Raw genomic sequence first — 22,595 nt, 5'->3', positions numbered from 1 at the left:
ACGTATTAATGGAGATCGGGGAGGAGTTACAAAACTGACATGTTCTGGAGGTATTGCTGTCGATAAGGTGATTATGGGTTAATTTTGAATGGCCCAGACGTACTCGCGTGAGTTTAACAAGGTCCATTCTAGAAAAAGAAAGGTTAGCGTGTTTTAGGAGGTTGCTTAAATCAAACTTTTTAACATTTTGCGCTTTGTACCAAGTTGAGCATTTTTGCCAAGTCTCAGATTTATATTGTTTTATGAATTTTTTCTTGAGAAATTTAGCTATATAATTAACATTTAGATTAGTAGTTGTTAATACAGGAGCTATGGTGGCGTATTTAGCTGTGCTATCAGCAAATTCGTTACCCTTTATAAGGGCATGGCCCGGGGACCATATCAGTAAAATATTTGGATATTCTGTTTGTAAAATACTACGGATAGAACTGGGATAGTAATCATTGTTTTCGATATTGGACAAAGCATCGAGAGATGAAAGTGAATCGGAGCAAATTGCAAATTTACCTTTTTTATTTCTAACTATATTAACAGCCGACATGATAGCAATTAATTCAGCAGAGTAGACTGCACTGTATGCAGCTAGGTTGGATACTATTTCATTTCAGTTTTCATTTTCGGTAGTTACGCCAAATCCGACCACATATTGTTCAACATGTCTTACAAATCCATCACTACACATAGGCAATAGCTTCGAAAAATATCATACTTTTAAAAATTATAAAAATTTCTTTTATAAATTTATAAATCAAGTAAATATATTGAATTTAAATGTTTAGTTTAAGTTTTCATCCTTATAAACATTTTAGAACTTCTTCTAATTTTCCGTCGTTTATGGGCAACGGCCGTTAAGGGTTAAAGCACACCTAATAATATATTGTCGAAATTGGATTAACTCAATTTTTGTTTGTTTTTGGCATTCATTTATTATTTGCAATCTAAGAGACAATAAGCAAATTTGCTAAAATTAGTGTTTTACTTAACATTTAATTTACTGTAGATTTAAACTGTATCAGGGAGATCTAAAACCTGATATCTTTTCAGTCTTCTATTAGTTAAACTATTGTCTAGCAAATTTGAAGATGAGGAATTAGGGTGATTATGTAGTCTGTGGATATGTCCATCCCTTAATTTTCGTATTTCATCTCTTATAAAAGCTACTCTAAGATTTTTCTGAATTTCGGCGTTAGTAATGAACCGAGACACGCTTACAATAGAGCGAAGGGTTCTCGAGTGATATCTTTGTAAAATTTCTACATTTGAGTGACTTGCTGTACCCCACAGTTGAATAGCATATGTCCGGAGAGGCTTTAATATAGTTTTGTGTAGGCGCACTTTGCTTTCAAGAGTGACTTGGGAATTTCGACTCAAAATCCCATACATTTTTTTGGTTTTAATTTTAAGTTGCTTCTGCTCTTCTTTGATGTGGACTTTTCAGGTTAGTCTTCGATTAAGCTGAACTCCAAGATATTTAACAGTATCGCAGTGGGGGATTACAGAATCATTAAGTGAAACTTTTGGGCAGTCTCAAATTTGAAATAATTTTTATGAAATACAAATGTTGTTGGCCTTCATTGAAACAAAAAGTGGCGATAATAATAAATTAAACCCGGCGCAAGTTTGGCTGTTTTAATCAATCAAAACAGGTTGCGTTCTTTCAAGTACTTTTCAACCAGTTTTTGTGGTTCGCTGTTTATTTTCACTTACAAAATACAAAATGTGGGTTAGCCGCAGTTGGAGACAGGGTATTTGGCCTTCTTATCGCACTCGGCGGACAGACACAACACAAATGTGCGACACATGAAAAAATTACATTATCAAAAATTGTAAAAAAAAAAATATATAAAAAAAAAAAACATTGTTATCGTTCCTTAATTGTTTGAAAAAGAAAGAAGCATTGCAATTTAACGACCAACTGTTTACCCGCAAAACGTGTTCGTGCATTTGTTGGCATTAAATAATGAATTTGCCAGCAACATTGGTGACTAAATGCAACGACAAGTTAGCTGTGTGCCTTCTAAGTGAAACATATAAAAATATATTTAATCTGCAAACTTCTTCAACTGAAAACAAAAAATTAGCATAATTACATAACCCTGTCGAAGTTTAATTTCTTAAGGACTAATAAAATTGCTAACAAACGCCGATGATCTTAACGAGTAAGCAAAGGGTGAAACAACTCACAATCTTGTATTTTTCCTTTGCTTTCGACTGGTAAAACTATTTATAAATTTTTTATTAAGGCACGACTCTTATTCATCGTTTGAAAGTTCTATTCCACAAATAAGCGACGATATATAGGTACATAAACGTTATACATATACATATATGTATGTATGTTTGAATATATAGGAATGTATTTTCGTACCCAGGTGCTGGTGATTCAATAATAATTAATTTGGGTTGGTCTTTTATCAGTGTTTATAAGCTATAACATTGCCGTAAAGATGAAAAAAACACTGAGCTAACGAGGAAGCAATTTTTTCTTCATTTTAGATTATGTATTTGTCGGACAAAGAAGTAAATCTCGTAGTAAATAATTGGTGCAGTGGTGCAACAGAAATGTACAAACAAACATTATTTAAATAATACTCTTTTAAGCTTATTTTACTTTAAACCTCGACGATATTTGACCTATTCTATACTCTTCTAAGCAAAGTGACAGATCTGCATATATTTCTAGCGCTGGTGGTGGCTTAGCTCATACGGTGCCAACACGATTATTAAGTATTTTTTGTTAAATTAGAGTGCGATACAAATTAATTCGTTGCCATTATTATGCACTGGCAAATAATTATAAAGGTGCTGGCTAAAAAATATGTTGTACAGTTTAATATAACTCTCACATTCATTTCCATAATAAAACGCCCACAACGTCGTGATTTGATTACAAATTTGGCACTTAAATACTATGCACATACATACATACATTACCAAAGCAAGTAAAACTTTCGCGTTCAAAAGTTTCGAGTGTGTAAGTACTCGTTTGTTGATTTTTTCAATTAAAAGCAAGAAGCGAAATGAAATTTGAAATGGAGTTTCTGAAACAGATGACGTAAGCGCATTACTGGCGGCATCGGAGAATTTTCGCTAGCCAATATTTTCGAACGATATTTTGTTAACAAAAAAAACTCCAAGTTTAGATTAGACCTTTTGTAATTTAACCTGCCTTGAAGCGTAATGACCCGTATGAAAAAACCACACAGATGTACTGGTATTTGTAAGCAGGTGGAATACGAAGCGAACGATCGGTCGGCTACCGGCCGCTTTTGTTGACAACCAACACACACACCACATCGCATTTCTGTTTCATATCTTAAACAAATAGTATTTGATATTAATTATTCAATTATAAACCTGCTTATAGCCCCCCAAATATCTACTGCGTGTTTTGAAACCACATGACCCCGTACTTACCCTGGAAGTTGGTGGCGTGTACTGGGAGATACTATTATTTCGCTGATAAGCGTTGGAATTGTTAATGTTGTTGTGATTGCCGTTGTTGTTATTACTATTATTATTATGTGAGTTCGGGTGTCCTGCTGCTAATGAGGCCGCAGTTGCGGCAATTATCGTTGCGGTGGCAGCTGATAGTGCTGAGGTGTGGAATTGTTGTCCCAGATGCGGTGTACTGCCTGAACCAGTGCCTGAATTACTTGTAGCGCCACTGCCACTTGGTGAATGATTGATGTTATGCAAATGTGCGAGACTTCCGATTGTCGTGAGACTTTGACTGGCTAAGATTTTACTCTGATGGTTATAGGCGTGATTGTTGTTGGAAGCACTACTGCTACCTGCATTAGCACTCTGTATGCTGTTGCTGCTTGTGCAATGGATTGCCTTGAATTGTTGCTGTTGTTGTGCACTCAAAGCATTCTCTACTCCAGACGCTGTTGTGCTCCAAACTGACATTTTGTCGTAGCTGCGCTAGCAGTAGTCTTGATAGAGCTACGCAACATGTTGTCGTTGTAATTAATTCCGCACATTTTGAATAATTTAACAAAAATCACAAAATAAAATTTTGATTAACAAGAAATGTACAAAAAGACAAATTTTTATATGATGAGATGTTCAATGGAGCGCTTCAAAAGCACCAAGCTCGTCTGTTGAAATGCAATTGCGTTTTGGAAAGTTTCTGATTCGTGTAAATATAATTAAAGCGAATACGGCGACTTCAAAACCAGTCGCCAATGAACACAATCCGGTACAAAACACACACGAAAATAAAGACAATGAAAATGCACAGAAAATCAAAATAGAAAATGCAAGCAGCAAGCAACTTGAAAACAGATGACAGCTACATATTTGTTGAGACATCTGGTGGAGTGTGAAGGAAACTTCTTTATGACAGTTCACTTATTTATGACAGCTGTCGACAGATGGCGCTGTAGCTAAAGGTTGTAATTACACGGTAAAAAATTTTTATCAGCTCTTGAAGCATGAAAATGGTACTGTATGGTAATTTGGAAAATATTTTATTTACTTCTAAACACATATTTATATTATATAGAATAAATGATGTTCCGTTATAGGTAATACTTAACTGCCTATTACAAACTCTTTAAAGGAGGCAAATATTTGTGAAACTCTCCAAGGCATTTTGCATAGTAGCAGTAGCAATTTATATATTTTGGCATTCTATGGACAAAATGCAAAAAAAAATATACATATATTACTTTTTTGTTTTTGCTCCCCTGCTATTACCTGGGTATTGTGCCCTTGGGGATTTCTAAATGATAAATAGTATGTAATTACATTTTTATTTTGTTTTTAAAATCACATGTAAATTAAAAAAAAAAACAGGACTACTTATACATATATGAGTACTTGTTAATAAATTCTTGCTTCTAATACATTGCCAATTTAAGAAATGCATTTTTCTATATTTATGTATTAGGTGCGCAACTAAGTTCTCGCTGTTTGTCAATAGATGCCGCCAGCAGTGTGCGCTAGTCGATTCTAACATAACCTAAACGTCATAAACCAAGCTTATACATATGGTAAACAAACTGCTTCGACACATTAGTGATTTTATTTTGGTATCATATACTTTTGGTTTTGTGAAAATGTCTTATTTTGTGCCGAATAATCGTCATATGCGGGAAGTGCTGATTTTCCTCTTTCATTCGAAAAAAACGGCGGCTGCAGCGCAACGAGAGCTACAAAAAGTTTATGGAGATGCTGCTTTAGGTGAAACAACGTGCCGAGATTGGTTCCGTCGCTTCAAAGGCGGTGATTTTAATGTTGACGACCGGCAGCGTGAGGGAAGGCCAAAAACCTTCGAAAACGCTGAATTAGAGGCATTGCTCAATAAGGATCCGTGTCAAACACAAGAAGAGCTTGCTTTAGTATTAGGAGTTACCCGCCAATCCATTTCCAAGCGATTGCATGCTTTGGGACTGATTCAGAAAAAGGGGACTTGGGTTCCTTATGAGTTATAATAGTTATCCATCGTAGTGAAAATATGCCAATGTTATTTAAAGGATTAATAATAAATAATTAATTTTAGTTGATAAATTGTTTTATTTGTTCAATTACCTCCAACTACATCCTTTTTCCTTTGATTAGCAAGGAAACCGCCTAACTTGGCGTTGACACGGCTCAATTTGTCAATATGTACATATGTATGTATTCTCAATTGCCGAATTCAGAAAAGTTCGCGAATTCTAATTTTATTTATCCCTCAATAAGAAGTTTATGGTTTAGTAGGAACATTAGAGTTCGATTATAGTTCTTCCCCACTAGGGGGAAAACAAGGGGCAAAGCCCAAGTTGTTGAAGGATTTCCACTGAGCACTTTCTAACTGTCATACACTAAGTTACTTGGTATCAAGACAATATTCAAACTTTTAATCATGCTCGGCTGAAGCTGGAGGACTCTTCTTCAAACAAATTGTCCACTTAATGCTACATATTTAATAATTAATATCAATTTAAAATATCAAAGGGTGCCAGACATAAAGGCGAAATTTTTAGAACTATACAAAAGTCTATACAAAACTAAAGGGTCTTTCAAAAGATGCGCCTAGATGTTGTTTTAAAATAAAACTTGCAAAAATTTACCGTTCACTATTTTATTCAAAATAAGCCTTTTAACAATTATATATGTATGTGATAAATTACATCATTTAAATGCTCACTGTTAGTCTACAGAAATACATTTTTCAAGGACACGCTCACACATTACTGTATTGAGTTCACCAATCTCGATCCGAATGTTGTGTTTCAGCTCTGGAATTACTGTTAGCTTGTTCATATAAACTTTACTTTTCGAAAAACCCCAGTCTGCTCTGCCAGCCCTTTTTCAATGTTCTATAGAGTCAGTTTCTCGAAATTTTTTCACCAACCTTTGAATTGTCTACTCATTCGGACGATTATTTCCACCAAAAAAAACATGAATTTTGCGATATGTTGTACATCTGACAAATGTCAAAGATGACATAAAAAAGGTACCGTCTAGGAATTATTCGCTATTGACATCTAGGAGCCACTTGAAATACCCTTTATATTAAAAATTATTTTAAATATTTGTAATCCAGATATTACCCGCACATAAAATTCATAGCTCGTGCCGTTTCTTTATTCGGCTCCTAAAAATTCTAAATTTTATGCACTGCTGGATTTTAAACCAAACTTTATTGCTTGCTTTTTTTCGAAAATAATATTCATTTTTTGTCATTTAAGGGGGAAGTCTACTGTGACAAGGGGAAAAACAGGCTTATTTTCCGGATTTTATTTCTAACAAAATATTGCTCGTACATAAAATCTATTTAAACTCTTATCTTTATTATATATTTAAGTTTTTGAAAAAAAAATTTTAAGTCAAAATATTCAAAATGGCCGCTGTGGCACTTCTGCAAGCGCAGGTCCGCTTTTCTTAGGTGCCTAAACGGTGTACATGAAATCTTACGTTTCGGTGATCTAAAACAAAAAAACAAAATATTGTTATCATATACATAGTATTGACTCTCGTCTGACGTAATTTGAAATTTTTTTCTTTTTTTTTGCCTAAAATTGATGTTACTATTGTTTATAACAATTTAACAAATAACGATATCAAAAAAATCCTATGTCAGACGAGAGACACTATTACAGAGAATATATAATTAAATTTTTAAGCTGATTCATTTATCAGAACTCGAGATATCGTGTACACCGTATACAAAAACTTAGTTTCGAGAAAAATTCGTTTAAAGTTTCAGTATAGCAGGTACGCGCTTTGGAGCGCTTCGGGAAAAGGTCGAAATTTCAACGAAGAAAAATTTAGCCAGCTGTAACACATATTGTACCTTATTTAAGAGGGTTCAAAGTATTTTTTAAGCTAATAAAAAAAAAATCGATTTTTTGAAAAATTCACAGTAGACTTCCCCCTTAATAAAGAATAAAAAAACAATGAAATATTCCGCTGATCGTGCACAATTCGGTGAGCAGGAGACCTACATACACACGTATGTACATATGTATGTGCGTATGTATGTATTGCAACAGAATCTATTCAATTGCGACAGCATTTAAATATTTTTAAATCGTTTAATTGCTCTTAAGCTGAAGTGGTCCAGAATCATTTTGAGTGTTGAGGGTAGTTGTAACTAAACATTCAACTACATACACTCCCATCATCAACTATTTACGGTGTGTCAAAATGAGTCTCACTCTGACACTTAACGCTGGCTGTGAGTGGCGCGTGGAGATAAGTGGCAAACAAGAAAAAACGTGGCAAAAGAGGATGTGGGATTTATTTTGGATCAAAGTGGCATTCTAATTTGAAACATTTATTGTAAACGTGATATAAAAAAATTCTGTACGTGACGTGTAGAGTGAAAGTAGGTTGAATATTAAACTTTCAAAATTATTAATAGATACTTGAGTAATTGCTTAAATTAATATGTTCCTAGTAATAAATACTGACGGTTTTATTTTGATACACATTTATCTTCTCCAATCCATCGATATTGTTAATCCAGAATTAATGCAGGACACCGAAAGTTAACGTTGAATAGGCCGATAGACATAAATTTTAATGAAAGTGTTAGTACATAAGCAAAATTACCGTTATTGGCTACCTAAACGTAAGAAGCCACTATTAAAACATCAACAGTCACTCACAGTCTCAAAGTGCCAGTTTGGTGTGCAGGGCAACCAATTTCTGTGGGTGGTGTCTCTTATCGGCGCATGCTGAATGATTATTTTCTCCCAATAATAAGAGAACATTCTTCATTCAGTACACCCAGACTGGTTTCTGCAACGTGGCGCAACACTGCATATGGCCAGAGAGACCATGGCAATACTGCGTAACTTTTTCCCTAAAAAAACTGATACATATCCTGGTCGCACAGGTCATCTGATCTTACCCCTATGGCCTTTTTACTGCGGAGGTACCTCAAAAGTAAAGTCTATGAAACAAACCCAGCGACCATCTCAGCTCTAAAAGAAAATATCGTTCGCGAGGTTAATGGCATCCCGACATCACTTGCTCAGTGAGTAGCACAGAGTACGGACGTCAGATTCCGTATAATGGTCAACATTTAGAGGAAATAACAAAAAAAAAGCACTTTTCTTCTGTGGGAGACGAATCGCGCTTTGATGTTGGCCAGATAGGTTGGTAGATTAGATGGCAAGAATACCACGGGGACCCTTCAAGCAGCACAGGAGTACAATTTTGTTACCATAACCTGCGAAAGATTACACAACTAAAAGGAAGAAAACTATCTACAGCCATTCAGTGATGCTGTAGTAGTGGCGGTGAAAAATGAATCTAGGGTAGAGAACTGCTTCGGTCTATCGGCGAAAGGAAGCTCAAGCCACAGCTTCTGCAATGGGAGTTGTACGAGAGTCCAAGTTTCTCCGCAAGAGTGCCGATCACCCAGTAACCGGTGACCACCGCTATGAGTTTGGAAATTGAATGGGGAGGGATCCTCAGGCCAAAGTGTTATTGAGATAGCGCGCGATAAAATAGAACTCTAACTGTCTTGGGTTGTTTTAAGAAAGAAATTGTGCAGTGTCCCTTTAACAACGGTCAAAGAGACATCGACGCCTGAGGACGCTCATCGTTAATTTCTTTTCCTTCTATGTTCCTATGCCCTGGAGCCCAGTTAAGATAAATGTTTCCTGCGTGTTCTAGACGTTTGATCTCCTCCTTACAGGAGTTAATCAGAAGAGAGCTGTAACATGGCGACGACAGCGCCTTGATTGCAGCTTAACTACCGGAAAAGATTTTAATGTTTCCCTCCCAACAGCGATCTCAACAGCGCGTGCAGGATCGCGACCACCTCTGAGTAAAAAGTACTACTAGTTTTCGGCGGTTTAAAAGATACTGAAATATTGACTGATTTAGAGAAAACTTCCGCTCCCGCTTCAGATTCCATCTTCAGTCCATCGAAGAAAATAGACCTATGAAGTACACAGATGGAAGGAGAAATCTGCTTCAAATTGCTACAATGTCCTACAGGAGGTTGCCCTCTGCCTCTGCCTTCAGAGGCCAACCTCCTTGAACCTAAAGCGCCCTGAGCAGCAATGGATTGAAGTTGAACTCTGAATTCTTTTCACCATGTTGAACTCTAACGATGTTGAATTCTAACCGTAGTAAAAAGAAGCAACATCCACACTTTCATACATTGTTTGTATGTGTGGAACGTGTTCGAAGTCACTGCATCTGTTTAGGAAACAATTTATTGTGGTTAGTTAAAATAACTATTGGGAAATGTACGTATGTATGCATGCATAAATGTGTATGTGCATACACACGCATATAAATTCCGATTGGTTCCGTTATTCAAACAATGAGTTGTGTTTCGCCTTACAATAACACCTGTTACGTGACCAAATGCTAATCTACATCTTGAACGGATTTCTATACGAACTTCGAGAAAAGCGAAATGAATAAAACAGACTAATATTGCATATGGAATTGGCATTTTTTAAACAAAAGCCAGGAAATTGTCGAAGGGTGCCAAATCTGTAGCGCATTTGTAAATCAAATTCCTGAGTTTTTTACATGTCGCTATTAGTTCTGCACGGGGGTGGTGTGTATGTGTGAACATATGTATGTATGCATGTGGAACACACGGTGGCTGGATTTAGCATTTTAGCGGTTGACATGATTTCAATTTAGGATTTTGAACAATAACAGTCGCTATCGAACATTTTCTGGCACAATGCTTTAGTTAGCATTTCTAAATAAAATATGTATGTATGTGTGAATGTAAATATTGCTTTTATTTGCATATATTTTGTATAAGTAAGCGGGTTCAAATTGATTCATACAATTCTAAGCTGAACAGTGTATGATTCCGATACTCTAAGGCTCTCCTCTCGGTGCTTTTCTACTTTTTAGGCCATGCGTGGCATGAGTCCACAAGGCACCTGCAGCGACAAGGCCCATTCAAGTTGAAAGATTAAACTCCAAGAGCACTCGAAAGTAGTGAATACTGCTGAGTACTTGTAAAGATGTTGATCGTACAAAAATACATACATACATACATACATATACCTATATTGCATGGACACATTTATTTGAATAAATCCAACTCTCCATATGTATACATAAATTTATTTGTATGGATGTGTGTATGCACACTTATCGTATCACTTTGCGAAAATCGTTTTGCAGCAACGCTTAATGATTGCTTTCAATTGCCTTTGATTGGCCGCAATGCAATCTTGTGCAGTAGAAATTTTTATTTGCGGCCCATTCTGAAGTGGGCTGAAGTGCCAACCAATAGATAGAGAATTCAATGATTTCACACATTCCATTCTTTACGATAGAAAATCTCTATAAGCACGTGAATATTTTCGATTTGGTTTCTATTGCGCGAGTGTGCAATACCCAGCACTAGAAACATTCATACATAAATGGTTATACACAGATTTATCTTCTATAAATTTATTTATTTGTATTTGTTCTTCACTGGCATATCGTTGAACAGCCCCTTGGTGCGTCTACGCATTCTTGGCCTTTGACGTCGGTACCTTCGCGAAGATAAGTGAATTGCTTCGCGCTTGCCGTTATTCATGTACGGCCGGGTTTTTGTTGCCCCTAATTGTATAAGGTATGCAAGTTATTGTTTGATTTTCTATTTTTAGCGGTTACAGTGTTTATTTTTAAATAGTTAGCTATTTATGTATGTACGTAAGCAATATGGCAAAGGGTTGCATCTATACATAAAATCAAAGCGAGTTCAAAGGCGACTCTAATCAAATTAACACAAAAAATGTATCTAAGTATTTCGAATAGAAAATATTTTAATGCCTTAAGAAAGTATAAAAAATGCTGCGATGCTGAAAATTATTGCTTTAACCAAAGTCTGAATCAGCTGACTATTTTACTATTAAACTACTAAACTTTTATTAGGAGCAGAACATATATTGCTATATATATATTATATATATGAATTGCCAATATATTTAGATCCGACTATGACGGGGTGAGAATAGCGATAACGCGGCTAAAGAACAACAAAGCCGCGGGCGCCGACGGATTGCCGACTGAGCTATTCAAACATGGCGGCGAGGAGCTGGTAAGTGCATGCATCAGCTTTTCTGCAAAATATGGTCGGATGAAAGCATGCCTGCCGATTGGAATTTAAATGTGCTCTTCCCAATTCATAAGAAGGGTGATCGCCTATAAGGTTCTAGCGAGCGTATTGTGTGAAAAGCTGAAGCCCACCGTCAACTAACTGATTGGACCTTATCAGTGTGGCTTTAGACCTGGAAAGTCTATCATTGACCAAATATTCACAATACGCTAAATCTTGGAAAAGACTCACGAAAGGAGAATCGACACATACCATCTTTTCGTCGATTTCAAAGCTGTATTCGACAGTACGGAAAGGAGTTTCCGAATACGGCTATGTAAGATGACGTTGCTCCACACCAGCAGCGCCGTCAGAATTGGGAAGGATCTCCCCGAGCCGTTTGATACCAAACGAGGTTTCAGATAGGGTGACTCGGTGTCGTGTGACTTCTTTAACCTGATGTTGAAGAGGATCGTACGACCCGCAGAACTTAATCGCTCAGGCACAATATTTTATAAGAGCGTACAATTGCAAAATTAGCAGAACGTTATGGCCCACCTACAACCTCGATTTCGTCGGCATTAATAAGAATGAAACGACGGGACGGCTGGAGACTAACGGCAGTCATAACTGGATTTTGGTCTATCGGAAAACAAGCAGCTAAAATGGGTATCCCTCACAATATATACTGTCACAGTTGCAAACAATCGGAGAAAAAGGAGACAATCTTCCATTTCCTCTGTGAATGCCCTGCCCTATGGAAGGACAGAATGTTAACCCTGGGCCAACCGCTGTTCGAGAATCTCGAACAACTATCTGGCTTAGACGTTAACAACCTAATAAGGTTCCTTAACCGCACAGATTGGATATAGTTATGCTGTAAATAACCGTTAAACAAGTTGATAACGAGGATGTGGCAACAAAATGGCGCGGAAGCGCTAGTTGGATTCTGGGAGAATCAACACTTTAACTAACCAACCAATCAACAATTGTTGGCGTATGCCGATGATATTGACATCATCGGCCTTAACAACCGCGCTATTAGTTCTGCCTTCTCCAAACTGGATAAAGAGGCAAAGCGAATGGGTTTGGTGGTGAACGAGGACAAAACGAAGTACCTCCTGTCTTCAATCAAACAGTCGGCGCACTCGCGTATCGGCACCCACGTCACTGTAGACAGCTATGATTTCGAGGTTGTAAAAGACATCGTATACTTAGGAATCAGCTTTAAAACCGTTAACAATGTCAGCTTTGAAATCCAACGTAGAATCTCTCTTGCCAACAAGTGCTACTTTGGATTAAGTAGGCAATTGAGTAGTAAAATCCTCTCTCAACGAACAAAACTAGCACTCTACAAGACTCTCATCATGTTCATCCTAACGTATGGCGCAGAAGCGTGGACGATGACAACATCCGATGCAGCGACGCTTGGAGTGTTCGAGAGAAAGATTCTGCGCAAGATTTTTGGACCTTTGCACGTTGGCAACGGCGAGTATTGCAGGCAATGGATCAATGAGCTGTATGAGCTTTACGACGACATAGACATAGCGCAGCGATTAAAGATGAAGCGGCTACGCTGGCTGGGTCATTTCGTCCGAATGGATACAAACGCTCCGGCTCTGAAAGTATTCGATGCGGTACCATCTGGTGGTAGTAGAGGAGAGGAAGGCCTCCTCTGCGTTGGAGAGATCAGGTGGAGAAGGACTTGGCTTCCCTTGGTGTGCCCAATTGGCGCCTGTTAGCACGAGAAAGAAACGACTGGTGCGCTTTGTTAAACTCGGCCTAAATCGCGTAAGCGGTTATCGCGCCAATTAAGAAGAAAAATAATATATTTTGATGGTTAATTTGGAGTTAAGTTCTTATTGTTCTCACGAAAAACAAAGATTTCATAAAATGGCTTTTAAGAGATTTGAGTGGCAAGTTGTTTTAGGCAGTGTGAAACTGGATTTTTATAGGCGAAAAGTGGGCAAGCTGAAAAATACATGACACAGGTTTGAAATACGCACATAAAAATTTCCTTATGCAGTAAACCGGTTTCACACCAACAAGAAAGTCAAGTGTAAGTTTCGTTTATTTCAAGTCTAATATTAAAATTTAATAAAACCAGGCTAGTACGCTAGGGTTAAATAGAAATTGCTTCTAGGCATGCACGAGGGTCATTTGAAAAGTACGTGCAAAAATGAGAACTCCTTAATTGGTTGGGGCAAATCTTTTTTATTAATCGGCATAGCCTCCTGTTGGGCTTATACACTTATCCTGTTCAACGCTGCTCTAGTTTGGTGTTACCTTCCGAATAATAGGATTTGTCCAAGTTGAAAGAATAGCTTTCGTTTCTGCAACCACCTCCACGTTTGAATAGCCATTTCACGTCTCCCTCCAGTCATTTCTACGAATTGGGGAACCAATAGTAGACCGAAGGATCGGAGGGTGCCATTAATTTTGTGATTACAACTGCTGCGGCGTGAGCTGGTGCATTGTCGTGATGCAAAAGGGGAAATCACTCGGCATCCCGAATTCAATCGAATGCCAAACAAAAAGGAATATACTGATCTTGCTGAAACTTGGTTTATGTTCTTCCAAGGAATGCTGCTAACTAAACATAAACTTGGTACGCGCCAGTGGTGAGATCTCTCTGACTTGTACGGACTTTTCAAACGACAGTCGTATGTAAGAATATGTAATTCATAACCCAATTGTAGTACTTATATATGTTTGTAGCAAGCAGTGTTATGGATGACGCGCTTCAACTACTGAGGGGCTCTTTCTTGTGAGCTTTGTTTGTGCTAGAAGTGAATGTAAATGACTTTAATAGTACTTAAAGAAACACTTCTTTTTTAATAAATTATTGTCTGGAAATACTAAGGAGTTTTATCGAACAGCTGTTCATTTATTTTTGCATTACTAACAGAGTCTTCTAAGCTGGCTCAGCACTTCCTCCTGCTCAGGCTCCAAATTGCAGCATTTTAATACAGAATTTAAATTATTAAGCAGTCATAGTTCATTTGAATGCATTTTAAATTAAGATATGTATTTTTTCTATGAGTTCCCAATGCTTATTGATTTAAAAGCAAAAACTTTTAAAGTCAATCAAGTTTTGTTTTCAAATGAAATATTAAAAGATTTTTCTTTGAACAGCGAATGCATTTGCGCTGCAGCCTTTGTTGAATTCGCAAAGCAACAAATATTTTCGGAAATAAAATTAATTATAACAAATTTTGTTGAATTGCGTTCGCGTACTCCGTGCACACACCTACACATACTCACTTCACTAACTGCTGCCCGGCGCGAGTGCACAGAATTGTAAGCAAGTTTGTGTCAGCAAATTGAAATGATAAAACAAGTGATTTCTCATTTCCCAGAAGTGATATATCTCAAATTAAATAAAGAAAAAAAAATAATTTTTTTACATTCGATTATTTAGCGGCCTTTGCAAAGTAAATCCCCTTTTGGTTAAAAATTATTCATATTGCGCTATATTTAAATTATAATTTTTGGGTTTGGATCAGCTGTACTTGAAATTAGGTTCAGAAATAACTGTAACATAATATTGGGTTGGGAAGAAATAATTGCAATGTATTATTGCCCTGAAATATAACTGAATATTTTTAGTCGAAAATTTAATTTTAAGAACTAAATTTAGTTTTTTCTCTTTGCGCCGATTGCGCCGATTCCATGTTGCCTTTCCACTTTAGATTCTTATTAGCAGAAAACCAAAGCTATTGAAATTTCAGGTAAAAATTATTAATAAAACTTTTACTCTTTAAAGATATTTGCGAACTTCAAACCATTTATTAATCTCTAGTGGTGCAATGGCAGGGTTACGATAAGCGGATGAGATCTAAAACTTAGATGCTGGTGCATAACGCTTGGACTAAGATCATTTTCAATTGCTGTTATTGTAGGTGACACACTTAGCATCATCAATAATGACTTCCTCCAAAAAAAAAAGAAAAAAAATTCGATTACAATTCGTTTGCAAACATTAGGCGCCTTCGATTCGCCACTTTTCTGCCCGCTTTGTATCCGCTCTGCTCACTTGACAAAGCATTTGTGTGTAAAACCAACAAAGTTATCTAGCAAGATTCGCCGTTAGAGGGTATGCACTACTCACTAGTGCAATGCAAATTCTCTCTCAAGAGAGTTTCGTTAGACCGCCTTCACATAGCGAAACTTTTGTTGCTTCTCCTTTTCGAATTCTCCTTTGATGTTCCCGTATTGTTCACACATCTTGCAATTGTTAGGGAGTAACAAGGGAATCTACAATCAATAACAACATTGAGAAGAACTAGAACACAAAGGGTGCTGACAGAGCGCGAGCATCACAAGTAACGAGTTGAAGCAACAAATGTTTCGATGCACGAACGCGGTCTTACTAATCCTGACGCGCTGCGTTGGGTGAATATCTTTTTTATTATGATCAAATATCGAGGTTATTAAACAACCAACCGAGCCGATTCAATTATTGATTTTATTTTAGTCTAATCAACTTCGATAGAAGCATCAGAAAGCTGGTCATCTTTGAGAGAAAAATCTCTATGCCGGAATATGTGAAGGGATTAGGGATAGTCAGAATTAACACGTTCCCTGTCCGCTGAGCCACATATGGTTCAGTAAACGTGCGCCTGATAAGCACTGATACGTTCCTGAGCCATATGTGCGTCAGGGGGTATATGAACCACATGTGTTTCATGAATGTGCAGAAGCAAAAATGTCCCTCTACGCTCATGTACCATATGCGTTTCAGGTAGAAATACCCTACATCCGTTTTTTTTTTTGAATTATTATTATTACTAAAGCTATCCTATGACTACAAAAAAAACCAATTATTCAAAAAACCCTGTTGGACTTGTCGGTCAATTTTGCATTTTTGTATTGGGACAGGGAACGTGTTAAACAAAAATATTATTGTAGTATAATTTTTCGAAATATTTGCTAGTTTAGGGGCTTTAGGATTCTCGATGGCTGGTAGCTGGCAGCAAGTGCAAATCGTAGTCAGTTTCTATGTGTTTGTGTATTTCGCGAAACTATGTTTTCGAAATCAGTGACCGCTCTAATTCAAACGCTACTCGATAGATTTCAATCAAATTTATAGAATTTATTTAAAGCATAAAAATTGGTACTAGATCGAGAGATTTTTGGTTTTTTTTTCAACAATAAATTTCATAAGCATAATTCGGAGTGTGGACGAAGTTATTTAATTAGTTTTCAAAAAAAAAAAAAAAAAAATTATAAAGAAATCATCAATAATCGATTGATTTTAGATAAGCCCATACAACGGCTGATGGTCACCGCAAACCATTACTTGTGAGAGTAGGCCCAACAAAGGTTGCTACAGCTTCGTCTAAAATTTGTATTAATTTCTGAAAACGTGGTGACATCAAGTTATAAAATAACTCTGTATTATATTCATTAAAAAATAAATTACCTGCTGAAAATTTAAAATAAAAAATTTCATTTCTGTGGCTACTTCACCATTAAAAAATACTGAGAACTGGGTTCTATTACTCCTTAGCTTTAGCAGCCTGCTGAAAAAAAACTATTATATATAGTATAATTTATCAATCGAAAATTGCAAGCATTGACTTTCCTTATAAGCCGATATTTGATATTTTCTTGCAAAAAGTCAATACTGAACAATCTCCTACTTTTATTTGGAATCGAAATGGAAAAATTTCATTAGTGGCGGCAATATTAAAAGGTGGGTAAAGCAGTTTGCTAGCCTGCCTGTTTGAGTGAATAGCCCCAGTAATATTTTTGAGTTTGCTTTAGCTAAAAAAATCTATTTTAAAAGTTTGACAAAATATTGTATTTTATTATCAATAAATTAAGTAACATTTTTTTAATAAATCTTCTTACATATACATCTTTCACTTAACGGGACTTTTGCTTCAACCTATGTTAAGTACAATGACAAATTACAGTATCGACTACAACTACCAATAACAAAAACATTATTACTACATTTATTAAAAATACTAAAAATATTTGATTATTTTTCTTTTTAATTTTTTGCTATTGCTAAGTTATTTAAATCATTAAAGTACTCTTTTTTGGCACTGGAGACAATGTATGAATTCCCGGTATCCTCCTTGTCACGTGCGGTCAAATGGTGTGCTCAATGGAACTCATCGACTTCTTGCGTTCGTTCACCTCGAAACGTTGCATGATCTTGGCTACAATACGCGACGGCGGTATATCTGGATTGCCGGTGAGTCCACGATAGCCTAACACGCTGTGATCGGCAAGATTGTTGGCCAATTGCAGGCGACGTATGAAAGCCTCTGTGTCAATGCCGCGTACCTGCGACGGCTTGAGAAAACGTTTCGGTATGCGCGAGAGAATATCCTCCGAACCGACCGGACCAAATCCTAAATTAATCAATATGGCCTCGGGGTCTGGTTTTCGTGCCTCCAATAAACTATCCACACTCGAATAGCGACTAGATGACTCTGAATGTGTGGAATTGTCGCGCTTAAGCAGAGCAAAATGGTGGCGACGCAACGATGGACTCGCCGGACTGGTAGCCGTATCGGTGGTGTTCGTTGTTGTAGTGGTGGAGGAGTCAAACGATTCCTCATGTTTAAGGCGATGATCGCGATGGTGGTGATGGTAGTGGTGCTGCTGCAGCTGATGATGATGAAAGGCGTTTGCGGGGACGGCGGATGCAAAGCAGTTTGGCAAGGATGAAGGCTGGCCGTCGAAGGGTGTGCTGTGGCCCTGCTGCTGGAAGTGATGCAGCCGTTTCTCCGCATATGAGGGTACAACATGTTCATCATGTGCAGAGTCTAGCATTGGGGCCGTATTGTACATTGCTGGCTGCTGTTGCTGCACAACTTCTTCTTCTTCATCCTCCTCTTCCAGATCGGCGGCGTAGGCGAAATCCGCATCGTCCAGGTCGGTGGGTTTTTGGCGTTGTAGACGTTTGCGACGCGGCAACCGATGTGGCACCGAACTGGAGCGCGACTTTTCAACGTTGAAGGGAAATGCACTTTGCGCAGCCGGTGTTTGACTTGGAATCGGACTTAGATTTGGGCTCGCCGTGAGTGACTGTGAGAGATGCTGCTGTTCGTGTTGACGTTGTAGACGCGTCTGGCGCAGCTCGGTTGCCTTGCAGTGATTAAATGTGACTTGAGTGTCAGCTCTGTTGACGTTATCATTGTTATTTCTATTTTTGCTGTTATTGTTATCGTTGTTGTTTTCATTATTGCACTTGTTGTCGTGGCATTGCGTTTCCTCATTGCAACTATACCAGGTGGTGAGAGTCGTGTCCATTTTGGTCAATGTGACACAAAGGATTTAGTTTTCCAGAAATCCGTTTGTGTCTGCCTTGCCGACTGTGTCTGATTAACGGTTAAAATGTTTGAGTGATTTGATTTTGATTATTTTTGTATTTACTTTATTTGGCATCGGTCGCTAGTTGACCTTGCGTGTGAAACCTGTTTGTGGCGGCGCTGGCGTTTGACGAGCAGTGAGCAGCGATAAATTAGTCGCTTAGAGCTCTCTGCACTGATTCGCTGCTTGTTGTGGCGTTAGCTGCGTCTAATGACGTTGTTGTTGCTGTTATTGCTTAGTGTTAATTAGTTTCGTCTGTTGCAAGCGTCAATGTCGTTTGTGTAACTGTTGTTCTGCCATAAGTTAAATGTGTGTGCAAGCGTGTTTGCATGAAGTTTTTTTGATTTTGATTTTTACTTTTATTTTTATTCAAGTTTTATGTTTTTAATTTTCTAATTTCTCGTTTGTTTCAGGAAAAACAACAAAAACAAAAATACGTGTTTTTTCACAGATGAATTAGTTGTTTACTCTCAGCCGGTGCTTAGCTTAGATTGTCTGTTGACTTGTCGCTGGAATTTTCCGAACTTTATTTTGCTAATAAACAATTCATATACATATTGTTGTTATTTTTGTAGTGGCTTGTGCTTGGATTTATAATCTGTAGTTTTGTTTTACAATCTTTTGTTTTCTCAAAATGTTATTTTCGGTATTTATTATCAAACATTTTTTTTTATTAATGTTTTCCCCTTAATTTATACAACTTCTTATATCACAAAATTACTGGTCACTATTGTCGTGCTTGTTGTATTTGCCACGCTTTTGTGCGCCTGTTCAGCGTGCGTCGTCTCAACGTGCTCCGGTCACGCTGGCTTGTTTTACCGCTAAACTCAATTGCCCTGCTCCTTTGCTCCGTAGCCCTTTGCCGCTAACGGATTGCGTGCCAATTGCAGGTGAGGGAAAGTTTGCGAAAACTTATTCTAAACAGATTTTGTCTCGCTTGCCTGAATTTCGTTATGCACTCGTCAGCTTCAGTTGTGTCACTAAGTTTGTAATTGGGTTTTCAGAATTTTCACACTTGTGAGTACACACCAGTTGCTCTCTAGTCGGTTTTTTTCATTTTTTATTTAATTATTTATTTAGTATTTCTGTTTTTGTGCACCTCCACACTTGTTGGCTATGTTTTGTTGTTTTTCTATTTAATTAACGTCACTTGAGCTGCGCGGCTGTTGCTTTTGTTTAAGCCTTTTAACGCTCGACAACCCTTTTTTGCACTGCCTTCGAACTGCTTTGCAAGTTGAAATGTTATCTCTTTAATATTTTGGTACCTTTTTCGTGTCTATTTTCAATATTTGATTTTGGTATTTAGTGCTTACTTTTTTCTCTTATTTTTGTTTGGCTTGTTTTTGTTGTGAGTCGTGTGTGTGTAGTTGTTGTTTGCCTTCTGCCTTTCTGTTGGTTCTCAATATTTTTCTTTATTTGGTTAATAAAATTTACACAATATTTCCATATTTTTTAGTCTTTCTTATTTCACTTCTACTGCTGCTTCGTTATTTTGCACTTTGCACTACTTTTTTATTTTTCTATTTATGAACGTAAGTAGGTATGCGCATATGCGCCGTATTTGTATTTGCCATTAAATGTCATTGATTGTTCGTAATCAGCAAAAACTGCTACACTCCCCTTTTTCCACGCGTGTTCGAGTCAAAATCAGTCTTTATTAAATTTTATATTATTGATTACGGTATTTCAACACACTTCCGCAACCCGAAACTGTACTGTTGTTCTTCATCAACATTCTTTATTGCTTTTATAGACTTGACTTTATTTTAATTATTATTTGCTTATTAACTTAATTCGTGTTTTTTTAAATTTTTTGTGTTATTTTAATTTTTTCTCTTTCGAGTATTCTCCGCCTCGTTTAAGTACGTTGGCGCGTTCAAGCGATCGCGTTTGCTCAGCTCAGCGACGGCAGTTCAATATGTTCCAGTGTTTTCTTCTAAACGTCTACCAATGTACTGTTTATTGTTTGCGGTTGTGGCTGTGACCGCGACCGCAAAAAGCGCATTGGAGTCGCAGCAGTCAGCCAGCCAACGACGAGTCAAAGTAAGTAAGTAAATACGTACATATGTAGGGTATGTTTGTTACAAGCTTGTCGTATGAGAGACGAGCGCACGATCGGCTGGCGACCAAACCCTACCACCACATTGTTGTTCCAAAACGCGCCAGCCGTGAGCGCAGCTCAATCGGAGCACACGTCTACGTCCCACACTCCACTTGCCATTGTAGGCGCTCACGTGGCTATCACTTGGGCTTTTGTTGCTGCTGTTGCTACAGATTGCTCCTCATTGCGCTCATCGATCGTCTATCAGCGTTCGGCTAAAGCTTTCAAGTTTTTTATGTTTATATTTCGCAATTTCTCACTCACAAAATTTGAAGTCATGTTGCTGCAAGAGGTTGGAACCCATAGTGCATTGTCTTACTGGTTTTGGTATTGTTTTTATGTTCATGGACTTTGTTTTGGTTTATTTCCTGTTGTTCCTGTTGCTGCTGCTCTCTGGCTCTGCCAAATGTCGATAACTCGGTTGCCAGTGTCTTAAACTTGTTTTGTTTTTGTAGTTTGTGCGTTTGCAATGTTCACAGCAGTTTGACTTCCCCATACGCTCTGTTCTCTTTAATAGTTTTAAACTTTTTTGCACTACTTTGGGGGAAAACCCTCTCACCGTGGGATATTCCGGCTCTTATTTTGCTTTTTTATACATACATACAGACGTGTATATGTGCAAGCTGAAGCCGTGAATTGGTTGTTGCGCTTTGCCTTTTTTGTACCGAATTCGATATGGGTCTTTGGGTTGGATGGCACCATTATTTACTCACAATACTCTTTAAAGTAAGGTATGCTTCGAGTGCGTTGTTATTGCTACTCTTGTGGGTATGGGAAAATGTGTGTAATTTGAAACTCACTTTCGATATGCTTGGAGAATTTCAATGCATACTTCAAAAAATTTCGGTGAAGAGTTGCACTTATGCAAATATTTATGGTTTAAGTGCATACAAAATTTAATTTAATTTATTTTAAAACTGCAATTAAATTTAAAAGCAAATAATTACCGTCTAGCACGAAAATCTAAACTATAATAAGGTTACTAAGAAACCTTCCTTACAATATTTTTCTGAATTCTGATATTTTTTTTCGCATTTTGTATAGCATTTATGTATCTTTTAGAAAACGCAGACCCAGGGTATCGCATTTCAAGAAATACATTTTAATTTCAACTTCATATATTTTTCTTATTTCAGCTTTTTTAGGGTTTAGTTGCAACTTTCAAAAAATCTAATTTTATGAAGGTATCACTTTCTAAAAGAATGTTCAAAAATTTTGATCCGCCCAAAATTAGTCGATGCAACGGCTGCTAACGTGCCGGTCAATTCGATTTCTGTAATTTTATTGACATTATCGACAATTTCTCTAACATCAAAAACGCCTGAACGGAATCGACGAAATTAAAATTGCACGTAATTATCTGTTACAGTATTGGCACCATAAACACCATTCATAAATTTAGCGGCATGGCTTGTATTTTTGCTTTTATCAAAGAAAATCTGTAAAATGTCTGAATTTTCTCTTTGTTGACATATGTACATTGTTAACACTTTGTAACTCACAACTGAATGGAATAAAAACAAAAAACGCCGAACGAATATTTTTAGTGTTAAATAGCACCTTGACAACGAGCTTAAACTTTAAATTGTTTGATCGAAACTCTCCGAGATATCGATCACTACAGCCATCTACTGAAAAAAAATTGGATTT

General features: G+C 37.2%; 2 protein-coding genes across 3 annotated transcripts in view; both read right to left on the bottom strand.

Annotated features, from left to right (window-relative positions):
- LOC128867777 (calcium release-activated calcium channel protein 1) overlaps positions 1 to 22,595 on the bottom strand; it is an 81,453-nt gene that overhangs the window by 30,193 nt on the left and 28,665 nt on the right. Inside the window, exon 4 of one of the 2 annotated variants that reach the window (XM_054109270.1) lies at positions 3,418 to 3,948. In XM_054109270.1, coding sequence (XP_053965245.1) covers positions 3,418 to 3,912 — 495 coding nt within the window. In that variant the 5' untranslated portion in view covers positions 3,913 to 3,948. Of the gene's footprint in view, positions 1 to 3,417; positions 4,268 to 22,595 lie in introns of those variants that run through there. The other variant, XM_054109269.1, reaches the window with a different exon arrangement.
- On the bottom strand, positions 17,295 to 20,867 carry LOC128867778 (probable serine/threonine-protein kinase MARK-A). Its single transcript, XM_054109271.1, has one exon. It carries the CDS (start codon positions 18,782 to 18,784, stop codon positions 17,615 to 17,617), a length of 1,170 nt encoding a protein of 389 aa, XP_053965246.1. The 5' UTR covers positions 18,785 to 20,867; the 3' UTR covers positions 17,295 to 17,614.

Source organism: Anastrepha ludens, chromosome 6 (assembly GCF_028408465.1).
Source record: "Anastrepha ludens isolate Willacy chromosome 6, idAnaLude1.1, whole genome shotgun sequence".
Taxonomy (NCBI): Eukaryota; Metazoa; Arthropoda; class Insecta; order Diptera; family Tephritidae; genus Anastrepha; species Anastrepha ludens.
Note: the sequence above shows the minus strand (reverse complement) of the source record. Positions and strands in the feature narration are given on the sequence as shown.